This window comes from Moschus berezovskii, chromosome 11 (genome assembly GCF_049115385.1).
Source record: "Moschus berezovskii isolate FMDL1 chromosome 11, NW_MosBer_1.0, whole genome shotgun sequence".
Taxonomy (NCBI): Eukaryota; Metazoa; Chordata; class Mammalia; order Artiodactyla; family Moschidae; genus Moschus; species Moschus berezovskii.
In genome coordinates this window covers 7,831,747-7,855,902 of record NC_142470.1, presented here as the reverse complement: position 1 = coordinate 7,855,902, position 24,156 = coordinate 7,831,747, and the positions used below count along the sequence as shown (strand labels likewise).

General features: G+C 56.9%; 1 protein-coding gene, 1 non-coding gene and 2 pseudogenes across 2 annotated transcripts; all 4 read left to right on the top strand.

Moving 5' to 3' along the window:
• Positions 1-184: 184 nt before the first annotated feature.
• LOC129540153 (small nucleolar RNA U3) lies at positions 185-394 on the top strand. The gene has a single exon (XR_008682608.1). It is a non-coding gene; the product is annotated as a small nucleolar RNA U3 (small nucleolar RNA).
• Positions 395-10,201: 9,807 nt separating this feature from the next.
• On the top strand, positions 10,202-22,147 carry CERCAM (cerebral endothelial cell adhesion molecule). Its single transcript, XM_055400678.2, has 13 exons — positions 10,202-10,546; positions 12,458-12,568; positions 12,718-12,835; positions 13,488-13,622; positions 13,786-13,990; positions 17,043-17,162; positions 17,480-17,556; positions 17,653-17,759; positions 18,832-18,964; positions 20,253-20,380; positions 20,569-20,772; positions 21,157-21,409; positions 21,648-22,147. Exons 1-12 carry the CDS (start codon positions 10,350-10,352, stop codon positions 21,407-21,409), a joined length of 1,788 nt encoding a protein of 595 aa, XP_055256653.1. The 5' UTR covers positions 10,202-10,349; the 3' UTR covers positions 21,648-22,147.
• Positions 10,559-12,433, top strand: LOC148776068 (large ribosomal subunit protein uL16-like; annotated as a pseudogene).
• LOC129540129 (small nucleolar RNA SNORA70) lies at positions 11,674-11,768 on the top strand (annotated as a pseudogene).
• Positions 22,148-24,156: the final 2,009 nt, after the last annotated feature.

The following is a 24,156-nucleotide window of genomic DNA, read 5'->3' as shown; positions in this document are numbered from 1 at the left end:
CAGAGGGGAACCAGCCTTGCCTTGTGTCTCGGCTCCGTAACCTCCAAGCTGTGTGGCCTGGGACAAGCAACTCAGCTTCTCTGAGCCTCAGCTATCAACTGCAGTTATCAACTGCAAACGAGGGTTAACGGTAGGTACACCTGCTTTGTGAAGTTGGTGAGGATTAAATGATCAAAGGGGATGAAAAACTCTCCTTTCAGGAATCCCGTCAATAGTTCATTACTAGAGAAGTTTCTCTGACCCTGTCGAACACCAGAAACCCCAAGGAAGAGGCTCACCGTTCTCTCTCGAGTGTGAAACCTGCTCTGAGGGTTGTTCCTGCAACTGCCACTGGCTGTTGATAATTCTTCTCTTCCTTTGGGAGAGTAAGAGGCAGAGGATGCTGCTGCGTGGTCTCCATCATTAAAAAAGAAAAAGAAGTGGTGGCTTAAGGTAGCAAGGGATCGGTCAGTGAGCGCAGTGCCTGGCTTCTCTGAAGCGCCCAGAATGAAGTGAGAAATCCTTTTCATGATCATCATCAAAGAGACCTCCCCTGTCTGCAGGATCAGAGCCCCTTTCTTACTTTCAGCCTTATAGTTCAGCCACCTGGTTACAGAGACAGAAACTGAGGCCCAGAAAGGAGAGGAACTCTCAGGAAAGCTCTCAGGCTCCCTCATTCCCAGTTGGATCCCCCATCCCTTTGCCTTCACTCCTGAGTCCTGCTCTGGCTTTCGATGCCCAGGGTCAGGCCCTGGTACCCAGTCCTGCCCAGGCAGAGCCCGGCAGAGGAGTGAACAGAGGTTGGAGCAGTAGGCGCAGAGGCCCGGCGCGTTCTCAGACCAGGCTCTTTGTCTGCCGCTTTGTGATGGTAAGCGCTGCTCCTAAATCAGGTCTGTGACACTGTTATTGTTGCCCAGGGCGCAGAGAGTCTAAACTTTTCCCCTGAGGTCAAGAATGTGGCCGGTCCCCAAGCCGCCAGGAGCAGGGGCCTGGGTGGCTGGGGGTGGAGCTGGGGCCTCACCCCGAGCTGGGGCGAGATGTTAGGGGGAGGGGGTCATTGGGAACAAAACGCTTTGAAATGCCTCCTCTCCATCACTGCCAACATTGTCCGCTGCCCGCGGGGGGCCTGGCACCGCCTTGCCGGGGCTCCGGCCCCCAGCCCTGGCCAGGCCCGGCCCGGCATCTGAAAATGGACAGAAGGTTATTGTCCCTCCTCGCGGCCCTTTGTCTGTCCCAGTTCCAGATGTCTAGGCTGGGACCAGGGAGCTGACCCATGGTGGGCAGGGGGGAGGCGACAAAGGGGAAGAGCACGGGTCACTGCATCCTGAGGGGTCGTTCCCAGACCCTGAGATCCCACCCAGCCACGGCCCAGTCAGCTTCTGGGTTGTCTTGGCCCTGGGATTGTCCCTGTTCCCTTGTCTCTCCTGCCCTTCATGACAGGCCAGCTTCCGGCCTCAGGATGAGTTCAGAGCCGGGCATCTGGGGATTCCCACTGCTCTACCCCTGTAACTGTGTGATGGGGACAACGGTGCCCCCTCTCAAAGCCTGCTGTGCCTGGGTGGGCATGAGTATCACTGGACCAGGGTGCCCTCATTCACAAGAAACGACAGAGCCCTCAAACGTGCCAGCTCCATGCTGGGCATGGGGGTGCACTGTGGTGGGTGTACCATTCAGATCCTTCCAGATTGTGTTTATTTATTTTTTAATATTTATTTTTATTTATTTATTTGTCTGTGTTGGGTTTTAGTTGCAGTATGTGGGATCTAGTTCCCTGATCAGGAATCGAACCTGGGTCCCCTGCATTGGGAGCATGGAGTCTTAGCCACTGGACCACCAGGGAAGTCCCTTATTTCACTTTTTTAAGTATTTATTTATTGACTTTTTAAAAATTAATCTGTTTTTGGCTGTGTTGGGTCTTCGTGGCCATGCAGGCTTTTGACTAGTTGCATAAAACGGGCTCATCATGGTGCGCGGACCTGTCACTGCAGCGGCTTTTCTTATCGTGGAGTGCAGGCTCCAGGGTGCACAGGCTCAGTAATTGTGGTGCATGGACTCCGTTGCTTGCTCCAAGGCATGTGGGACCTTCCCGGATCAGAGATTGAATCCATGTCTCCTGTATTGGCAGGCAGATCCTTTACCACTGAGCCACCAGGAAAGCCCTTATTTGCTTATTTATTTGGCTGCGCTGGGTCTTAGCTGCGGCATGTGGGATCTAGTCCTCTGCCCAGGGATCAAACCTGTGCCTCTTGCTTTGGGAGAGGGGACTCTTAGCCATTGAACCACCAGGGAAGTCCCCGGGTTGTGGTTTCTAGTCATAATAGGAAGGAGTAACATTTACCACCCACTGGGTGTCAGGTACAGGTCCACCACTTTACCTGCTTTATCTCATCCTTTTCACAAAAAATCAACAGTAGATACTGTTCTTATTTCCCAGCTTTAGATACGGAGATTCTGAGAGGTAAACTCCTTGCCCAAACCCAGGCTGCCGGGAAGCAGGAAAGCTGGGATCTCAGCCCAGGCTGACCGCTGCCACCGAGAGGAATGATCCGCTAATAATACTTGGAAGGTGCTGAGCACAGAGCCTGGCATTGCTCCCGACTCAGCCCATGGAGCCGGGGATGGTGTGATTCCACCCGTCAGCTTCCCATTTCACAGACGGCGCTACTGAGGTTTAGACCAGAGAAAGAAAGCCTGGGGTGAGACGCTCAGGGAAGCTGAAACAGCAACCCACCAGGGCCAGCCAGAGAGGCAGTCAGCCTGGTTGGAGTTTCAAAGCCCGGTTCCATGTGGGCTTGAGCTAGGGACTTAGCTTCTCCATGCCCTGGTGTTCTCATCTATTAAATGAAGGTGTTCCCTGCTTTACAGGGTTGTTGTGAAAATTCAGTTTGAAGATGCATTTCCAGCACTTAGCACAATGCCTGGCACACACAGCACACAGTTAATAAGAGCTATTCCTCTTCTTATTCTGAATGGGGTAGCGTTTATGCTTTTGAACCTTCCTCTCACCTGGGGTCACCTGAGGACAAGGCCCTGTTGCGAGGAGGGGCTGCGGTTGGGTTCGCCGTTGTTGAGTGGGGGTGGGCACAGTAATGCTTGGCCTGCTTGGGGGTCTCTAGAAGTTTGGCAGTGGGCTACTGCTGCAGGTCGCAGGTCAGAGGAAGGCCAGTGGGATCAGGCTGGGAGGGGCAGGGGCTGCCTGGGCCCAGAGGAGTTAACAGCTCCCAGGCCCTGGCCCAGAGCTGCCACGCTGCAGTCCAGCCGCAGCAACGCAGCAGGCAATGATCTTAGCAGAGGAGCCAGGGCGGCTTTGTGATGGGCAAAACAGCTGGCTGCCTGGGGAAAACAGCTGGCTGGTCCCCAGCCTCCTGAAGACCAGGGCAGAGCCTCAGAGGACAGCTCCACATCTGGGATCCTGGGAGAGGAGGGCCTGGCCAAGAGCAAGAGGGTGGTCCTTTGGGGTGGGGTGGGCGTTGGGTGGGACCCTTGGAGATGAGGGGCAGATTCCCGGAGTGAAGGCCAGAACTATGCTAGGTCTAAGCAGAGTGGTGACTCCAGCTGGGATTTAGGGGGGTCTCAGTCTCCCCTCAAATAGGAAGGATGAAGGGCAGCAGAGCAGATGGGGGGCAAGACTGCGCTCGGCCCTGGGTCATCTTGGAACCCGGCTTGGAACCAGAGGTGGGAGGGAGCCCGGTGGGAGCTCCTTGACCCCCACCTGCCAAGCGGCATACCAGGACGAGGAGCCGTGTGTGGACCCCTCCTCCGGCTTGGAACCTGGGCTCCCTTGGCCACAAAGCAGGACAGGGGCCCAGAGAGCCCCCAACCCAGGAGACGTGAAGCTAGCAGCTGGTAAGAGCTCCATCCGTGCACCCCCTCTGCCGTGGGCTTCCCCTCCCCATCTACTTGGCTGCCAGGCTGTGAAGACCCCCAGCCCTCGGGCTCTGTCCAGGTCTTGGGGTACCTCTAGGCTGCCCCCACACATTGGAAGGGAAACGGCACCTGAGACCTTGCGGTAGGTTGAGCAAGGAAGGCAGAGGGTTAATGGGGGTGTGGCTAGGGTCCACCAGACCACAGCCACCTGCCAGGGCTCCTGACCCCCAAGTCCCATAGGCCAAAGACCCCTAATTTCTCTCTGACCAAAGGGTCTCCTCTCACCCACCCTCCTAACCTCCAGGAAGAGGGAGTTGGCCCTCACCTTGGGTGTGCCAACCTCAGAGCCCCCTCTCTGATGAAGGCCACTCTGCAGAGCCTTTGCCAGTGGGCAGACCTTGACGCTGAGGCTCCCAGAGGGAAGAAGAGTGTGCTGGGGAGGGGGACAGTCCTTCCAGGGTCTCTGTTTCTGGAAGCCAGAGTGGAGCCTGAGGCACTGGCGCCACCGCCTGGCTTTGGCCAGAACTACCATGGCTGAGGGATGGGGGTGAAGGTGCTGGTCGGGGGAGGAATCTAGAGCCCAGCTAGATGTTTGTTGGTCCAGGGTGGTCTGGGTCCTATTCAGATGGACCCAAACATTTTTTTCTAGACATTACCCCAAGAATGAAACCTTAGGCCTCACAGAATAGCAGCTTCAGTCTTGAGTCGGTACCAAAATCACCTGAAAGGCTTGTTGGTTTGTTTAACTTCCACTCCCAGAGTTTCTGATTGAAGGGGTATGGAGATGTGCTGCTGCTGCTCAGGTGCTCAGTCGTGTCCAACTCTGAGCCCCTTGGACTGTAGTAGCCCGCCAGGCTCCTTTGTTCATGGGATTTTTCCCGGCAAGAATACTGGAGTGAGTTGCCATTTCCTCCTCCAGGGGATCTTCCCGACCCAGGGATGGAACCGGCATTCTTTACTGCTGAGCCACCAGGGAAGCCCAGGTATAGGGCGTGCATGCGTGCTCAGTCACTTCAGTCGTGTCTGACTCTCTGCGACGCCATGAACCATGGCCCACCAGGCTCCTCTGTCCACGGGATTCTCCAGGCAAGAATACTGGAGTGGGTTGCCATTTCCTTCTCCAGTGATAAAGTATGAAGTGAGTGAAGTGAAGTCGCTCAGCCGTGTCCGACTCTTTGCGACCCCATGGACTGTAGCCTACCAGGCTCCTGTGTCCATGGGATTTTCCAGGCAAGAGTATTGGAGTGGGTTGCCATTTCCTTCTCCACAGGTATGGGGAGGGGCCTTGAAATTTGCATTTCTAACAACTTCCAGGCAAGGCTGATGCTGGCTGGTCCAGGGACCATGCTTGGAGAATCACTGCTTTAGAGTTTCTGAGTTTGATGTTATATTACCTTTGCAGACTATGTTCTATTTTTATGTTATGGGGCCAACATATATATATTATATATATATATGAGTGTCAGTAAGGGTACAGGCACTTGATCAGCCCACCCTAGTCAGTAACATCATATTTCTATCGAGAGCCCACCCAATGCCTGGCTAGCCCTGCTGTAGGGCTGGGATAAGTGCTGAAGAAGGCAGGCGGGTCCTCGCCTCAGAACTCTCAGCCAGGCAGGTCTGGCGTGTGATCTCTCCACCTGCAGGTCTGATGAAAGGCAGCTCACAACCAGGTCCAGCGCGGGGCCTGGTTGCACATTCTGCTGCCCCTGCGTAGCTCTCCCTCATTCAGTCCCAGACCACATCACGCCCTGTGAGTCACCTGACTCCTCCCTCCATTTCCCACATCTAACCCGCTACGCATCTCAGCCCTGCCCATCATCAGCTCTCCTGGTGACATGCTTTCCCGGGCTTCCAGCTTTGCCCCCAGAGTCCACCCCCTGAGCTGCAGCCAAAGCGAACTTTTTAAGACAAACCATGTTACTCCTCTGCTTACACTCTCCAATGTCCTCCTATTGCACTTTCAAAAAAAATCCAAAATCCCACCATAGCTTGACGGCCCTAAGTGGCCCTCCCCTCTTACCACACTCCCCTTGCTCACTTTGCACCGACTACCCTGGCCTCCTTGCTTGTTCCCACCACAGGGCCTTGGCCCCATCTCCATACGCAACAACTTCTCCCAGATCTCCTCGTGGCTGGCTCCCTTTACGCTCCAGAGCGTCTTCACTGACCTCTCTATTCAATGCTGCCTCCCATCCTCAGATACTCTCTGTTCTCGTTAACTTGTTTTACTTCGTTCATAGCATTTACTCGTCTCTGAAGTTATTTATTCATTTGTCAGTTTGCTTGTTTCCTGTCTGTCTTCCCTCATCAGAATGCCCTAGGAACCGAGACCGAAACTCTGTATCCCCAGTACCTAGAATTCTACCTGCATATGACTTGTGCTTGGTAAATATTTGCCGAACGAATGGGACTATATAGGATGCAATGCAGGGGTAGGTCCCCCAACATGACATCAGGGAAGGTTTTCCAGAGAGCTTGGAAGAGATGACCAGAAAGAGAAAGACCAGTTCAAGCAGAGGAATTTTAAAAAGAGACAGAGAGAATATGGGAAGGTCTTAAAGCATGGAGTGTTCTGGAAACTGTACATAGTCCAGTTTGGCTGGGGCAGGAGATAGGGGAGAGGAAGTCAGAGAAGATGGAGAAGCATCAGGTAGTCCATGAAGGGTCTTCTTGTTCCTGGAGGAATCTGAACTCTATGCTGAGGGCATTGGCCGCCCCCAATGGGTGTAACATCATGCCGTTTAGAAAGGACCACTGAGGGATTCCCTGGTGGTTCAATGGTTAGGACTTGGCTCTTTCACTGCAGAGCGAGGGGCCCAGGTTCCATCCTTGGTTGGGGAACTAAGATCCCTCATGTGAAGCCACTCAGTCGTGTCTGACTCTTTGTGACCCCATGGACTGTGCTCACCAGGCTCCTCTGTCCATGGGATTATACTGGACAATTATACTGGGGTGGGTTGCCATTCCCTTCTCCGGGGGATCTTCCCGACCCAGGGATTGAACCTGGCTCTCCTGCATTGCAGGCAGATTCTTTACTGTCTGAGCCACCAGGGAAGCCTCTCATGCTGTGCGGTGTGGCCAAATTTTAAAACAAGAAAAAGAAAGGACCACTCAGTGCAGAACGGTTTCCAGGGAAAAGGCCTGGGGTAGGGGTGTGAGTACTGGAAGGCACAGTGGCCTGGGGGAGTGGTGCTGATGCTCTGAGCCACAGGAGTGACCATGTGCAGGAGACACTGAGGTGGTCTGGCCCTGATGAGAATATGGAATGGGCGGAGAGAGAGGCACGTATCACCAGGTCCCCAAGTTGGAGGGAGGCCACTGGAGTGGGAGCTGCTTTGGAGGGAAGACTGGGGTTCTATTTTAGACAGATGGGTCCGGGTAGGAAGCGGAGATACATGTCAGTTTTGCAGAAAGAGGGAGTGCTATATGAGGTCAGGTGTCAGAGGGAACCCTCTTGGATGAGGAGGAATTCCACTGGGCGAGGGGCCAGAAGGATGCAGGCCTTGGCAGGAGCAGTGTGGCTGGAGAAGCCTTGGTGCGTGTCAAGCAGGGAATGAAGGTGGGGAAGTCAGACCAGAAGCAAAACATAGGTCACATCCCCTTTTCCAGAGGTTTGGAAGGAAGGAGAGAGATAGGGCTGCCGCTGGGGGCCAGCAGGTAGCTGTATTCATGTTTTAAGTTGGGGGAGCTTTAAGTCCTTTGGAATGTTGAACGAAGGATCCAGAAGAGAGGGGTGTTGGGAATCCAGGAAGGGCAAAGGGATGACTTTTTTTTTGGAGTCCAAGGATGGTTCTGTTATGGAAAGGGGTGCTCTTCCGTGATAACAGGTGGTGAGAGAAGAGACTGGTTTGGCGGCAGGGGGTGGAAGGTTTGGAAGCTGGAAATGAGAGTTCACAGGTGATGGCTTCTCTCTCTCTTTTATTAAAAAAAATTATTATTATTATTTTTTGGATCATTGTTGCTGCGTGGAGCTTTTTTCTCTCGTTGCAGTGATCAGGGGCTCCTCTCTAGTTGCGGTGTACCGGCTTTTCATCGCGGTGGCTTCTCTAGTTCCGGAGCACGGGCTCTAGGGCGTGCGGGCTTAGGTAGTTGCAGCTTGTGGGCTCTGTAGTTGTGGATCCCAGGCTCTGGAGCACAGACTCCACAGTTGTGGCACACGGGCTTAGTTGCTCTGCGGCGTGTGGGATCTTCCCAGATCAGGGATCAAACCTGTGTCTCCTGCATAGGCAGGAGGATTCTTTACCACTGAGCCCCCAGAGAGGCCCCCCTCACCCTCTGAAAAATATTTATTTGGCTGCCTGGGGCCTTAGCTGCGACAGACACACGCAGGCTCTTTGTTGTGGCTAGTTTTCTTCGAGACCTAGTTTTGCCTGGAGGCACATGGGATCCTAGTACCTCCACCAGGAATCAAGCCCAGGTTCCCTGCATTGAAAGGCAGACTGGTAACCACTGGACCACAAGGGAAGTCCAAGGTGATGGCTTCTCTTTTCTCCAAGAAGTGCAGGGAGATTTTCACTGGGGTAGGGAGAGGAGAGTGAGGGGGTCAGATCAAGCTGGTGAAATACCCCTGGGGCGGCAGGGGGAGGGCGGGCAGGAGCCCAGGGAAACTGAATCGTTGGGCTCAGTGCAGGCCAGTGGGGAGTGGAGATCAGGAGTGTGCCCCAAAGGAAGATGGCTATAGGGTTTTTCCAGACAGGAGTGATAGGGGAAACCTGGGGCAAGGGAGTTAGCAACTGGCTGGACCACTGTGTGGACTGGGGATGGAGAGAGACGAAGGTTGGAGGGGTCAGTGCATTAGGAGAAGAAGGACAACTTGAGGTGAGGGAAGAATCTGGAAGCCCCCGTGATTAACAGCATGGGCAGAAGCTCTGGGATAAACCTGGGATGGGTGAAGCGGGGGGCACTGTTTTGCTTTAGAAGAGAGTATCCTCGGGACTTCCCCTGGCAGTCCAGTGGTTGGCTCCTTGCTTCCAATGCAGCGGGGAGGGGTGTGGGTTCAGTCCCTGGCTAGGGAACTAAGATTCCACATGCTTTGCAGCTTGGTTTAGGGGTGGGCTTCCCTTGTGGCTCAGCTGGTAAAGAATCCACGGGCAATGTGGGAGACCTGGGTTTGATCCCTGGGTTGGGAAGATCCCCTGGAGAAGGGAAACGTTACCCACTCCAGTATTCTGGCCTGCAGAATTCCATGGACTGTATAGTCCATGGGGTTGCAGAGTTGGACACGACTGAGCAACTTCCACTTCACTTCACTTCTCAGCCACCTCGAAATCACTCAAGTTGGGGGTGGGGGATAGAAAGAAGCAACCGTGCAAGGGGAGGGACTCATTTCCCCATGATGTTTTGGGGAAGGGACCTCAGGTCTTCCATCTTAGGGCCACCTGGGTGAGGGGCTGAATGGAAGGATAGCCTGGCTACTCCAGTCCTGTCTTCCCACCCCAGGAATTCTTCTCCCCTGCCAGGCTCCATGCTTAGAATTCAAGTGCATTCACGCACTCAAGGAATCCTTGCTAGATGGGCGCTGTTACAGCCCAATTCTACCCAGGAGGCCCTGAGGCTCGGGAGAAAAGTGACCTACCTGCCTGAGGTCAGTCGGTGGCAAAGGAGCTAGACCCCACCACCGGTGCCTCCAGGGCCCTCCTTTTCCCTAAGAGAGGCTGGAGACCCAGCAGGGGCCTCAGGACCCCGACTCTGACCAGACACTGGAGTCACCCTGCTTTGGAGGGGGGGTCTGGGACACCGTGAGGGGGCTGTGTGGTGCCCCCTGTTCTACACTCAGTCTAAGAGTAGGCTTTGCTCTCCTAAAGGCCCGGAGCGGTGCTGGTGCTGGCGACGGAGGCGAGGACGATGACGCCCGGGAGACACCAGGCTCGGACCGCGGCGGGATGGCGCGCCCAGGTCAGGGGGACCACCCCGCCTCCCCGCACCCCTTCGCGGGTCTGGCTCTGCGAAGTTCCGTCTGGGCCCGCCAGAGGGCGCCCGGGGGCGGGGCGGCGGAGGGGCCGGGAGCCCGGGAACCCGGGGAAGGGCCGTGGCTGTGTCGCCGGGTCCCCCCGCAGCTCAGGTCCGAGGGTTGGACGGATGGCCAGGCAGCACGGATTCAGGGGTGTTGAAGGAATCCGTGAAGCCGGATTCCGGGGATTGCACGCCCCGGAGGGGAGTCGTAGTCGAGTATCCTGAGATGCCGCGGAGGGCTCGGAAGCCGTCGCCCCATGACCCTCCAGCCAGGAAGAGGCTGCTCCCGGATCGCGTCTGGGGCGGGTGTCCGGGCCCTGGTCCTGCGATGCCCCGGGCCGAGGAGAGGACATCTGAGAATCCATGGATAGGGATGGGGAGGGGAGAGGGAGCCCATTCTTGGGAGAGGGTAGTACATCCCCCCACCCCACTCCTGGCCCGCCTCGGCCCCGCCCCGGGCCCAGGCCCCGCCCCGGGCCCGGCGGCACCGCCCACTCCCCTCGGCGCGGCCGGGAGCCCCGGGGGCCGCCGCCGCCCGAGCGCCCGCCATGCGCGCTGCCCCCGCCGCCCCGCTGCTCCAGCTGCTGCTCCTGCTGGGGCCGCGGCCCGAGGCTGCGGGAGTCGCGGAGCCGCCGCTGCCCACCGTGGTCCTTGCCATCCTGGCCCGCAATGCCGAGCACTCACTGCCTCACTACCTGGGCGCGCTGGAGCGGTTGGACTACCCCAGGGCCAGGCTGGCCCTCTGGTGAGATAGACCCGGGCGTTGGCACCCACTGGGCATCTACCCCGCCCCCAACCCCACCACCGACAGCCCGGGCTCCAGCTGGCCCCATCTGCTCCCTGCCCAGACACCACCCAGACAGGCCCCTCCCCTCGCAGACAGGCCCTCCAGTAACCCGAGACCCCTGGCAGGTCCCCTTGTCCCTGCAGACTTGGAGGCCTTGGGTTGGCACAGGGACATCCATCCCTCATTCTGGCCCCTGCTCCTCCTTCGGGACCTTCTCTAGGTGTAAGTTGGGCCCAACCCCTCTTGCTCCAGCCCACCATAGCTGAAACTTAAGCCGTGGGACCTGTGGTTGGCCTGACAGAGTGGAGCCAACAGGAGCAGCTGGCGTCCGCTGGGGCCCGATGTGGCAGAGTTCAGCAGGCCTGGGAGTTCCTGGGGAGCCCGTAGGGGTGCTGTCAGCCCTGGGCTCCATGCTGCTCTATGCGGGGGTGTCACACCCACTCCCCCTTCCCCAGGCTGGTTCCAGTCTCTCTCAGAAGAGGGGCTGAGTCCTGCTGGCCAAGGGTAAAGCCCCTTCCTGCCATCTCTCCCCCCAGGTGTCCCCACAGGGCCTGGAATCAGAGGCCACAGTCTTTGGAAGCCAGAACAGGGAGGAGTCCCAAGCTGAGGTTGGGGATAAACTGAGAGAAGTGACCAAACTACTCTCCCCAACTCACCAGAGTTGGGCTGGGGGTGGAGCTGTGGCCTGGGGAGGCCGCCCACAATTACCAGTCTGGGAGTTTAGTTAGTTCCCACCCCCAAAAGACTTGACACGTAGTTAGTCTTCAGTTCTGGAGACTTGGCTTAAAGGGGCAGCATCACCGAAAACCTGGGCTCTTGGCTAAGGCCCCCTCGCCCCCCTCTGTCATGAGAGCCCCTTAGGAGAGGCTGTGCGAGGTGACCTTGGAGCTCAGGCCCATCAGGTCTTCTCAGGGACGCTCAGAGTGTGGTTTGGTCCTTATTACAACTTTCTGGTGGAGGGAAGCAGCAAGTTCTCTGTCCAGTCCTGACTCAGAGAGGGGAGGGGACTAAGCTGAGGTCACACAGCAGGGAAGGAATAGGGAATATGGCAGGTGTGTTCCTCAAAGTTGAGGTCCTTCTCATATTTCAAAATGCATTTGAGTGGCTGCAGACAGCCTGTTGGAGAGCGTATGCAGCCTGTTGCCTATCCAGGTTTCCCTAAGGAACCCTGGAGACAGCCCTTTCCAGTGGAGATTCATGACTGGCATGCTGTCCCCAAATCTAGGCTTCAGACTGGTAAGTGTGGCGGAAAGCCCCAGGACACAGTGGGCAGGGTCCACACTGGCCAAGTCATAATGCCCTTCCGTACCAAGCTTCCGAACAAGAAAAATGTGACTGAGGCCCTCCATAGGGCCAAGTTCAAGTTCCCTGGCCACCAGTCGATCCACATCTCCAAGAAGTGGGGATTTACTAAGTTTAAGGGTGGTGAATTTGAAAACATGGTGGCAGAAAAACAGCTCATCCCAGATGGCTCTGGGGTCAAATACATCCTTCCTTCTGGACAAATGGCAGGTCTTGCACTCATGAGAGCCTTGGCCCTGTCCCCTCCTTACTCATGCCCACCAATAAATCCTAGTTGCCTGTCCAAAAAAAAAATGCATTTGAGTTCTGTCACCTCAGCCCCTGAGCTTGCCAGGATGGCTTTTGGTTACAGAAGGAGAACGTGAGCCCAGAGAGGGTCTGGACCTGCCTGGGGTCACACAGTGGAACACACAGCTGTGATTGGGACCTGGCTGCCCGCCTTCCTTCTCCGCTGCCAGCAGAGGCCAGTCCTGCAGGGGTTGGTGCTCCAGGAGTCGAGGCTGCCTCAGGGTCTGGTCCTTTGCTGGCTGTGCCACCCCCCCACCCTTCTTCCTCCTGTGTCCCCAGGTGTGCCACGGACCACAATGCAGACAACACTACCGAGATGCTGCAGGAGTGGCTGGCTGCTGTGGGCGGTGACTATGCAGCTGTGGTCTGGAGGCCCGAAGGGGAGCCCAGGTGTGGCCTGAGAGCAAAGGTTCTGGGGAAGATGGGCAAGAGGTGCAGCCCAGAGAGGGAGAGGGACAGTGCCGAGTCACAGTCTCCAGGCAAGGGCTCTGACCACATGCGCCTGCCCCATGGGACATCTCATCTCTTTACCACCTCAGGTCCTACCCAGATGAAGAGGGCCCTAAGCACTGGACCAAGGAAAGGCATCAGTTCCTGATGGAGCTGAAACAAGAAGCCCTGACCTTTGCCAGGCACTGGGGGGCAGACTATATCCTGGTAAGGAAGCTTGGCCTACAATCGAGCTCCCCACAGGTGGTGGCACCTGTCTTTGACAGAAATCTGGGTGCGATTTAACCATCTGTAGGCTGGACCCTTCAGCTAGCAACCTGGATCAGAACCCAGATCAAGTATTGAGCTGGGATCCCTTTGCTTGAGCTCAGACCCTGTACTAAGCCTGGGTCCCTGAGACAGAGCTCAAGGTGTACACTGAGACTCAATCCCAGAGTATATAGACTCAGTCTCAGAGTGTAGAGCCCAGAGTATACTCTGAGCCTAGTTCCCTGGACCAGAGATCAGGGTTGTTCAGTCTGCTAAGTCGTGTCTGAGTCTTTGCAACCCCATGGACTGCAGCATGCCAGGCTTCCCCTGTCCAGAGGAGACCAGAGTAGGTCTTTGAATTTCCTTTCTAAGGCTTCAGATAAAGTTCTTAGATCAACAACTCAGGCATAAAATCTCTAGTCCCCGAGCCAGTGCTCCTTGGTCCAGAAACAGATCTCCTGGTTTATAGGTTAGATCTCACTGAGGGAACCCCATTGGATTGTGGGAGATACCCTGGCTCCCTGGATATCTGGAGGGATCCCATTCAGTGAATCCTTGGGAGGCTGCTGCCCAGACAAGGCTGGGGCCTGTGACACCCGCCTCCCCACAGTTTGCAGACACAGACAACATTCTGACCAACAATCAGACGCTGCAGCTTCTGGTCAAGCAGGGGCTGCCTGTGGTGGCCCCGATGCTGGACTCTCAGACCTACTACTCCAATTTCTGGTGTGGGATCACCCCCCAGGTACGGCCGGTGGGATCACCCCCCAGGTACGGCCGGGGACACAGGCCTGGGAGGCTTGAGGACTGGAAGGGGGGATGTGGGAGGCAGAAAGCCCCGGCTGGGGAGCAGTGTGCTGGGGATGGAGGGGGTGCCCTCTCACAGCCTGGGGCCACGCCTTCCCCAGGGCTACTACCGCCGCACGGCCGACTACTTTCCTACCAAGAACCGCCAGCGCCGGGGCTGCTTCCGCGTCCCCATGGTCCACTCCACCTTCCTGATATCCCTGCGGGCTGAGGGGACGGCCCAGCTGGCCTTCTACCCGCCTCACCCCAACTATACCTGGCCCTTCGATGACATCATCGTCTTCGCCTATGCCTGTCAGGCCGCTGGTAAGGTCAGCTCTTGTTGAGCCTTTTTCCAAGGTCTCTGGGCCTTTGCACATGCTGTTCCCTCTGCTCTGCATGCCCTTCCCCACTCCACAGTTTATCTTGCTAATTCCTAATTGTCTTTTGGGTTGTAGACTTTCTTGGGCCCACTGCCCCAGTAGGTTAGATGTCCTTCTGGCTGTGCCCACCATGGCCCTTTCATGTATTCCTTCATTAGGCAAATATGGGACACCTACCAGTACCAAGGGCTTCCCAGGTGACACTAGTGGTAAAGAACCCACCTGCCAATGCAGGACACGTAAGAGACACAGATTTGATCCCTGAGTCGGGAAGATCCCCTGGAGGAGGGCATGGCCAACCACTCCAGTATTCTTGCCTGGAGAATCCCACGGACAGAAGAGCCTGGAGAGCTAAAGTCCGTAGGGGTGTAAAGAATCAGACATGACTGAAGCAACTTAACACACATGCATCAGGTGCCAGGCACCAGGGAGACAGTGGTGAATGAAATCAGGTGGTCCTTGACTTCCTGGATCCTCCAGTCCAGTCAACCAAAGGATCACACAAATCAGTGTCAATCACAGTGACAGGAAGAAGAACTTCTTGATTATAGGTGTTCTGGGAGCTTAGGCTAGAGTTGACCTGGTCCCCAGGGAAGGCTTCCTGGAGGATGTAATCGTTGGGACTGAGATCTAAAGTATGGGCAGGCATTAACAAGGTAAACAGAGCAAGACAGAGCATTTCAAGCAACGGGACTAGCAGATGCAAAGGCCCTGTGGTAGCCGGGGACACAAGAAGGCAGGCAGCTAGAGCACAGTACACAAAGGGGGCATAGTGCAGGCTGAGGCAGGAAAGGTGGGCAGGGGCCAGCTCGTGGGGACTTGACGGGCAAGCATCTGGCCGTTAGCCTGTGGGTGTCAGGAAGCCATCAGAGAATCATCCAATTGGACTTGAACACTGAAAAGAAATCATTCTGCTGTAGGTAGTTATTTTTCAGATGAAAGTTACAAGGAAGTGTTTGGGTTTGGGGAATTCCTTGGTGGTCCAGTGGTTAGGACTCTGTGCTTTCACTGCCGAAGGCACAGGTTCAAGCTCTGGTCAGGAAATTAAGATCCTGCAAGCCATGTAGCATGGCCAGAAAAAGAAATGTTTGGATGTTTGGGTTTGGATAGGATAAACCGCAGTCCTAGGAAGAGCTGAAGTTGAGAACAAGACAGAGATGCTGCTGTTGGTGTAAGAACCTTGAGAAGTCGGCAGAGAATATAGTGCACGGTGCATGCTCATGGATGGACAGAGATGCTGCTGCTGGCATAAGAACCTTGAGAAGTCGGCAGAGAATGTAGTTCACGGTGCGCGCTCATGGGTGGCGAGAACGTGAAGGCTGTCCAGTGGGTAGAGAACTTTGCTCACTGTCAAGGTGAATTAGAAGTGATGGGTCAATCAGGAAATGTTGCTCCTGGGCCAGCAGTGTGTGAGGAGTGGCCAGGGAGAAGGGTGTCATCATCGTTATTTTGTGCTCCACGAGGTGATGTCTACAGTGCAAACGTGCAGGGAGAAAAAAGATCTTAGCAAGTGCAGAGCGTGAGTGAAGGTGAAACAAATACATGGATGAAAAATGAGAAGCACCAATATTTTCTTTTTTTTCTTTTTTTTGCCACACCGAGCAGCTCTTGAGATCTCACTTCCTCAACCAGGGACTGAGCCCAGGCCACGACAGTGAAAGCACGGAACCCTCACCACTAGGCCACCAGGGAACTCCCTGTTTCTTTATTTCTTCATTCCTACCTCTGCTTGAGGCTCAACTGGTAAAGAATCTGCCTGCAATGTGGGAGACCTGGCTTCGAGCCCTGGGTTGGGAAGATCCCCTGGAGAAGGGAAAGGCTACTCACTCCAGTATTCTGGCCTACTCACTCCAGAATTCCATGGACTGTATGGTTCTTGGGGTGGCAAAGAGTCGGACATGACTGAGCAACTTTATTTACCTCTACTTGAGTATCAGCTGTTGTTTACTGGTCAGTGGTTCGAAGGAATTTAGTGAATGATTTTGTTAAGTTTTTTATTTATATGCAGCTATCCATTTTTTTTTTTAGCATCATGTGTCTATTTATTTATTTGGCTGCATTGGGTCTTAGTTTTGGCTTGTAGGATCCCTTGTTGTGGTGTATGGGCTTAGTTGCCCCACAGCATTTGGGATCTAGTTCCCCAACCAGGGATCAAACCCACATCCCACAACCACTGGATAACCGAGGAAGTCCGTGAACGGGGGTTTTGTCTCCATCATTTGTGCTTCTGGCCCCTGCACTCTGCCAGGCTGTGTACTCAGGGCTGGGCCTGGAGTTGACTTTTCAATAGACACCATGGTTAGAGCAAGCTCCAGGATGGACAGGGAGGCCTGGCATGCTGCAGTCCACGGGGTTGCAAAGAGCTGGACACGACTGAGCGACTGAACTGAACTGACTGACTGACTGTCTGACCTGCCCTGGAGGCTTCACAGTCTGTAGAAGACAAAGGCTAAATAAATGATTATAATGAAGATGACAAACACTGAAGGAATTAAAAAAAAAAAAAGTCACTCTGGTTGCCAGGTGGAGGACAGCGAGGCAGGGGCCGGAGACAGGGAGGGGTTCAGTGTAGGGACCTGGGCCAGAGGTGATGGCGCTGGACTGGGTGAGCGGGATGGGCAGCGGCGGGCGAGAGTTAGAGGGTGGAACAAGGCCCCGTGGCATCGGGTGGCCATAGCCAGGTGGGAGTTTATCTGCTTCTTCCTCACTTCAATCCTCTGAGGGCAGGGACGGTCTGTCTTGCTCACCACCATCACCCCTGCCCCCAGCTGGTGCCCTGGAGACATCTGTTGAATGAATATATACCATCTCGGCAGAAAGGTCCCTTAGATGTTGTTTAAGCCAAGCCCTATCTCCCTCCAACCCCACAGATGGGGACGCGGGGTCCCAGAGAGGACTCCTGTGGTGGGTTCCGGTAGGACTGGGGCTCACACCTGCCGTCTGGGTTCCGAGAGCCCCGCCCTGCAGGCCAGCACTCACTCGGCCTCTCTCCACAGGGGTCTCAGTCCACGTGTGCAACGAGCAGCGTTATGGGTACCTGAATGTGCCTGTGAAGTCCCACCAGGGGCTGGAGGACGAGAGAGTCAACTTCATCCACCTGATCCTGGAAGCGCTGGGTGAGGCTGCCAGCCGGTGTTGTCCCTCCTCCCCATCACTCCCCACCCCTCCCACGGGCCCCTTCTCCTTGGCCCCAGACCTGGCTGGGCAGGGGGCAGGGCTGGAGTCACAACTTCCTCTTCAAATCATTCCCTGACTCCGGGCAAGTCGCTTTCCCCGCTGGGCTTCAGTCTGCCCCTCCGAACAGCAGAGGCAGGTGGAGTCTGTGATCTGCTGGGCATCCTGCCAAGGGGACGGGAATAAGGGGGGCCTGGGACTCCAGGGTGCCACTGACTCGAGCCAGTGGGGATTTGTGACAGCGGGCTTTCCTCTGCAGTGGATGGGCCCCCCATGTGGGCCTCGGCTCATGTGTCCCGGCCCCCAAAGAGGCCCAGCAAGATGGGGTTTGATGAGGTGAGTCCTCCCGGCCTGCGGGACCAGGGTCAGGAGGCAGGCTCTCCCCTCCACCTGCAGCCTCCCCCTGCCACCCCTGCCCCCTGCCTCCTCCAGGTGTTTGTCATCAGCCTGGCCCGCCGGCCCGACCGCCGAGAGCGCATGCTGACTTCTCTGTGGGAGATGGAGATCTCTGGGCGGGTGGTGGACGCTGTGGACGGCCGGTGAGGCTTCCGGAACAGGGACAGGGCCCTGTGCAGTGCAGGGTGCCCAGGGTGGCCTGTCGGGGCTCCCTGGGGATGGGAAAAGCAGACGATGGGTTGAGTTTCCTGTTCCAAGGAGTATTCAAAGAGAGCCTGAGTCATTGTGTCTGGGGGAGCCCAGGGCAGACAGAACAGGACAGGGGCCCTTCCTCAGCCCACCCGAGGGAGGATGGTGCAGTGGTTAAGGCCTGGGGTCTGGAGCTCCTGGGCCTGTCACCAGCTGTGTGGCCTCCGGCAAGTCCTCCCATCTCTCAGCCCTACTGCGGAAATGGCAAGTAGCTCCTTTCCTCTTAGGGGTTTGTAAGGGTTTAGTGAAGATTTCTCCAGGCCCTGACACACAGATTAGTGGGGTCTTCATTCTCATTATCAGGGCTCTTCCTTTCCCTCCTGAACCTAAGTCCCTGATGGTGGGGTGCAGGAGCGGGCCACTCACGTTCCCCCAGAACCAAGGCTCACATGGCCCCCCGTGTCCACTGCCGTTGGCTGCATGTGCCCCAGCCTGGTGGACTGCAGGATGTCCAGCCTTGGCTTGGGCCCCTGCCTGAGAAGTCCTGGGTGTCTCCTCCTCAGACTGCCCGGTTCCCCTTAGGATTACCCACCCTGCCCGAGGCAGCTGCAGCCCCTCGTCCAGTCATGATGACTTCAGGCCACATGAAGCAGTAATCAGGCTGAAGCCTCCTCCCTCCCAACGGGGAATCCCTGGTAGTTCAGAAGTAAAGAATCCACCTGCAACACAGGAGACCGCTTGCAATGCAGGAGTCTTGGGTTCGATCCCTGGTTGGGAAGATGCCCTGGAGAAGGAAACGGCAACCCACTCCAGTTTTCTTGCCTGGGAAATCTGATGGACAGAGGAGCCTGGCAGGTTACAGTCCATGGGTTCACCAAGAGTGGGAGAGAACTTACAGCTAAGCCACCGCCACCACCCCTCCTTTAAACTAGACTCCAGTGTGACGGCCCCCAACTTGCCCAGTGCAGGCGGCCCTGGGTGGGTCTCTGGTGGGCACCCCTGACCCTGTGACACCGTCTCCCTCAGGATGCTCAACAGCAGTGTCATGAGGACCCTTGGCGTGGACCTGCTCCCCGGCTACCAGGACCCCTACTCAGGCCGCACACTGACCAAGGGCGAGGTGGGCTGCTTCCTCAGCCACTACTCCATCTGGGAGGAGGTGAGGACCCTGCCCCCTCGGCCCACGCCCTTGGGGAAAGCAGGGCAGCCCCTCCCACTCACGGCTGCATGCCAGCACTCATGTGATTGGTGGGTGACGGAGCACATTCATGAAGACCTGGGCAGCAACTGTCAGCCTCCTGTGGGCGCGACCCTTACCATATTCAGCCTGTGGTATGCACTGAGCACCGGCTGTGTGCTGGGACAGCTTCTGCTCCAAGAACACAGAGGTGAACACAAAGAATGCAGCCGCGCCCTCCTGGGGCAGAGGGACCAGAGCAGGGCGCAGAAATGGAGAAAGAACTCAGTTTACCCCGGCCTGGGGAGGTACCGGCTGTGCGAGGGTGTGGACAGGCCTGGCCTCCTGGCCTCTGGTGGGGTCAGCATAGGCCTCACTGTTGATGGCCAGGGAGAGGAGCCTTCTCAGCAGAGGAAGACTGTGCAGGCCCATACCCCTGGGGCTGAAGGGGTGGAGACTTGGCCAGGCAGCCTCGGCCCGGGGCTGGGGTGTGAGTGCCCGGGAGAGGTCACTGCTTGGACTTGGCCCAAGAGGACCAGGGATGGGGCCCTTCAAGGGGTGCCCCCTCCAGGAAGTGAAGCACAGGCACCCTCCTTGTTTCCATTTTTTACTGTTGCTGAAATACGTGGCGTGTGAGCTGCTATTTCTATTTTTCTGAACTGAATGCTGCCTCTGAACAGATCAAAGGATTGCCATTTATTGAGCCGATTTCATGCTCTTCTCATACCTCCAAAAGTTACAGAAAGCATTTCTTTCTCAGGGTGTTGGGGGGCTAGGGTCTCTCCCCAACTCCAGCCCAGCCTCACTTCCTTGAGGAGGTGGAAGTGAGGAGCCCGGCTCTGTAACCCAGCAGATGCAGGCTCAGATCCCAGCTTGGCCACATCTGGGCTGGGTGCCCTCGGACTATCGTGGGGTCACTTCCTGGTGTCTCCGTCTCCCTCCTGCCTCCTGAGGGTCCCTGGAGACGAGCCCTGTGGCCCCAGGATGAGGCCGCCCTCAGTGACTGCAGTGAGGGTTCTGATTTCTCTCCTGATCTGCTTGGAGGGCAAGACTGGCACCTGGAGCCCCTTGAATACTAGAACCAGGTGTTGGGGTTTCAATCCCCAGGCCATGGGAAGCCCCAGCAGGCTTTGGAGTAGTTGAGCGACAGCCAGGGCTGAGCACTTGGCCTGGAACCAAAGCCAGGAGTGTCTGTCAGTGTCAGCCAGGTGGGAGGGGATGACAGCCCAGGTATAAAGAGCCACCCTCCCACCCCCATCTTGTGCCTCAGGTCGTCACCCGGGGCCTGGCCCAGGTCGTGGTATTTGAGGACGATGTGCGCTTTGAGAGCAATTTCAAGGGGCGGCTGGAGCAGCTGATGGAGGAGGTGGAGGCAGAGAAACTTCCTTGGGACCTGATGTAGGCAGCCTGGGCCCCCAGGGGCCGGGGAGAGGGGTGGGCCTCCTGGGGTCTGCCTTCTCCTTCAGGGAGCCCTGGCCAGCCCCCGCCACCGCCCCCCCCCCCAGGCTTGGCTCTGTAGATGGAGTTGGGGACAGGGAGGACCCTGGGACAACAGTGACTCCTGGGACCCCCGGTGTCACCTGCAGCTACCTCGGCCGGAAGCAGGTGAACCCAGAGGAGGAGGCCGCCGTGGAGGGGCTCCCGCACCTGGTGGTGGCTGGCTACTCTTACTGGACACTGGCGTACGTCCTGAGCCTGGCGGGCGCCCGCAAGCTGCTGGCCTCCCAGCCGCTGCGCCGAATGCTGCCTGTGGATGAGTTCCTGCCCATCATGTTTGACCAGCACCCCAAGTAAGCCACAGGGCAGGGCAGGGTCGGCCCGTCCTCAGAGCCCACCTCATCAGGTAGTAAGTGCCCTCACTGGGCAGCTGGGGAGACTGAGGCTGGCAGGGCTGAGCCACTTCCGGTCACCAAGGAAGAGCCCAGGTTAACCTTGGCATCAGACCAACCTCTCTGTGAATTCTGTGATGCCCTGTGCTTTCCAGGCAAGCCATTTTCCTATTCTGCACCTCAGTTTTCCCATCTGGAAAATGGGGATAAGAGAAATGTCACCTCAGGATTAGATGGGGAGGGCCGTCAGGTGCTTCGGGGGTGAGGTGACCGGCTCTAGGCTGGCATGGGTCTGGGGTGGGACGGTTCACTCCAGCCCCCCTGAGCCCCCCTCCCCTCTCCCAGTGAGCAGTACAAGGCACACTTCTGGCCACGGGACCTGCAGGCCTTCTCAGCCCGGCCCCTGCTCGCGGCCCCCACCCACTACGCAGGGGACGCCGAGTGGCTGAGCGACACCGAGACATCCTCGCCCTGGGATGACGACAGTGGCCGCCTCATCAGCTGGACCGGCTCCTACAAGACCCTGCGCGACCCCCGCCTGGACCTGGCGGGCAGCAGCGGGCACAGCCTCCACCCTCACCGCCGGGATGAGCTCTAGGTGAGGGCGGGGCCTCGGTCTTCTCTCTCACGGATGGCTGACTCTGTGTCTGGGCCTCAGTTCCCCGCTCCGCATTCTCCTCTGCTGGCTTTGGCTCTGTGTCTCCGTGTCTGCCTCTCTGTCTGCCTGCCCTCTCTCTCAGCCCGTCTCCACCTCTCTGGCTCTGTCTCTGCGTCTGCGTCTCTCTCTATCCAACTCTAATTGTTTTCTACTCCTCTCGTCTCTCCTGTCCCACCAGGGCTAGACGGTGACTCCAGAGGCGCGCCCGGGAGCAGACCACAGCTGTCCAGGGGGCACAGCAAGAGCCGCCCCCAGGACAGACCCCGTAGAGACCTGGCTGTCCCCTTGGGCATGGCCTCTCTGCCCTCTGGACCTGTCTTCCATCAGGAGAAACCACTGAGTTGGGTCCCCTTCCCCCAAGGCCATGTAGCACAAGGGGAGGGCTCACAGGCCCTCTTCCTCACTGATCTGATTCAGGGCCTGGGGGGAGGGAGGAAGGGAGGCCCGCCCCCAGCCTTCGCGTCAAGCTGGGCAGACCCAAGAGGCATGCCCCTCACTGAGGGTCCAGCTGCAGTGGCCCCTCTACCCCCTTCTGCCTCGCCGTCAGCTCCCTACCCAGCTTATCAGCTGGGTCTCACTTGCCACCCTCTTGCCTGGCCAGTGGGAAGTGCAGGGAGATGGGAGGAGGACCTCGCACACAGTAGGCCCTCAATAAAAGCTGGCTGGTGTTGCACTTTATACTTTTTAACTCCTGGCTGAGCCTCTTTGCGTGTCCTAAAAGGACTGGGGGGGAGGCGTTCCCTATCTGTGCATGAGCAGGTGGAGACAGAGGAGCGGGCGCCCTCAGAGAAGAATCAGGTGATTTGGCATCACCTCCTTAGCCTGCTCATTGGTAAAGGGGCGGTGGGAGCAGAAGTACCTCTTGGGCTGGGTGGGTAAGAAGGAGCTGGAGCTGAAGCCCAGCCCACAGCGAGTACATACCCACTGTGGCTGGCGTGATCATCGCTGACCTCGCCTTGCTGGCCAGGGTGGGCCCAGGCCAGACCCAAGGCCGCCGGGGCCCTGCTCCCTGCCTTTGGACATTCCCCTGTTTAGTTGGAACCACTTTCCTGGAAGTGGCAGGGGAGATCCAGGGCTCCCTTCCCACCCTGACCAGTGTGGCCACCAGAGGGCGGCAGGTGGTGGAACCTGGACCTTGTGGTGCCAGGGCGCCCTCTGCTGGTTTGGTGCCAACAGTGGGAAGGGTGCGTGCTCGGAAGCTTCTGTCGTGTCAGACGCTTTGCAACCCTGTGGATTTGTGTAGCTCACCAAGCTCCTCTGTCCATGCATGGGATTCTCCAGGCAAGAATTCTGGAGTGGAGTGCCGTGCCCTTCTCCAGGGGACCTTCCCTACCCTGGAATCGAACCTGGGTCTCCTGTGTCTCCTGCGTTGGCAGGCAGCTTCTTGACCACTAGCACCACCTGGGAAACCCGTGAAAGGGAGCCTGGGGCATCTGGAATCAGCCCATTGTCCTCTGGATTACCCACAGTGGCTTCAACTTGTGCTCTCCTGCTTGGAAACTGCCGGCCTTCCTCCCTGCCCACCCCTGTAGGGCCCAGCAGTGGAGACTCTGTAGGGTCTCCAGTGCCTGCACACAGGCAGCCGGAGGGGTGGGGAGTGGCTCCTTGCCTTGGCTGTGGCCTCCACGAGTGCAGACCTCCCTCTGGCACTGCAGTCTTCAGGTTTTCTTCTTCAGAGGAAATACCCTGCCTTGGCTTGGTTTGTGTAAGTCCCCCTGGCAGAGTCAGTCAGGCATCCCCTGGGGGCTGGGCTTTCCCTGTCAGTCCCAGGGATGAGAGTCCACTGGCCTGGTTTTAGCCCCAGAGCCTGGCATGGCTCTGTGAAGGACTTAGGGCCAGAGCTGTGGAATCGATGCTTTGTTCATTCCAAGACCAAAAGCCATTGATTCTGGATGGCTATGACCTTGACTAAGTCATTTCTCCTTTCCAGGCTTCAGGCATCCCTTTCATTTATTAACATGAATTTTTTTTTTGGCTGCCCGGCTTGTGGGATCTTAGTTCCCCAAGCAGGAATTGAACCCGAGTCCTCAGCAGTGAAAGTTCGGCGTACGTATCACTGGACCACCAGGGAATTCCCTAAAGTGAACATTTATGGAGGACCCTCTGTGGGTCTGGAGAAGGAAATGGCAACCCACTCCAGTGTTCTTGCCTGGAGAATCCCAGGAACGGCAAAGCCTGGTGGGTTGCCGTCTGTGGGGTTGCACAGAGTCGGACATGACTGAAGTGACTTAGCAGCTCTGTGGGTCTAGGTTAGGTTAGGTTCTAGGGATACAGTGGTGAATACAAAGGTCCCAAAACAATCACTGACCTTGTAGAGTTGACATTCTAGTGAGGGAGACAGACACAGAGAAGTAACTCTTGGAGGGTGGTGAGTTCTACAGAACAAAATTAGGAAATATCAAGTGTGATTGAGACATGAAGAACAAAGACAGGAGGAAAGGGGACAAGCTGTGGGGATGTAGGGAGGAAGACCATTCTAGGCCGGGGGAGCATCTGCAAAGGTCCTGGGGCAGCAGTGGGCTTCCCTGTGGCTCAGATGGTAAAGAATCTGCCTGCAATGCAGGAGACCTGGCTTCCATCCCTGGGTTGGGAAGATCCCCTGGAGAAAGGAACAGCTACCCACTCCAGCCTTCGGGCCTGGAGAAGTCCATGGACAGAGGAGCCCGGGGGGCTACAGTCCGTGGGGT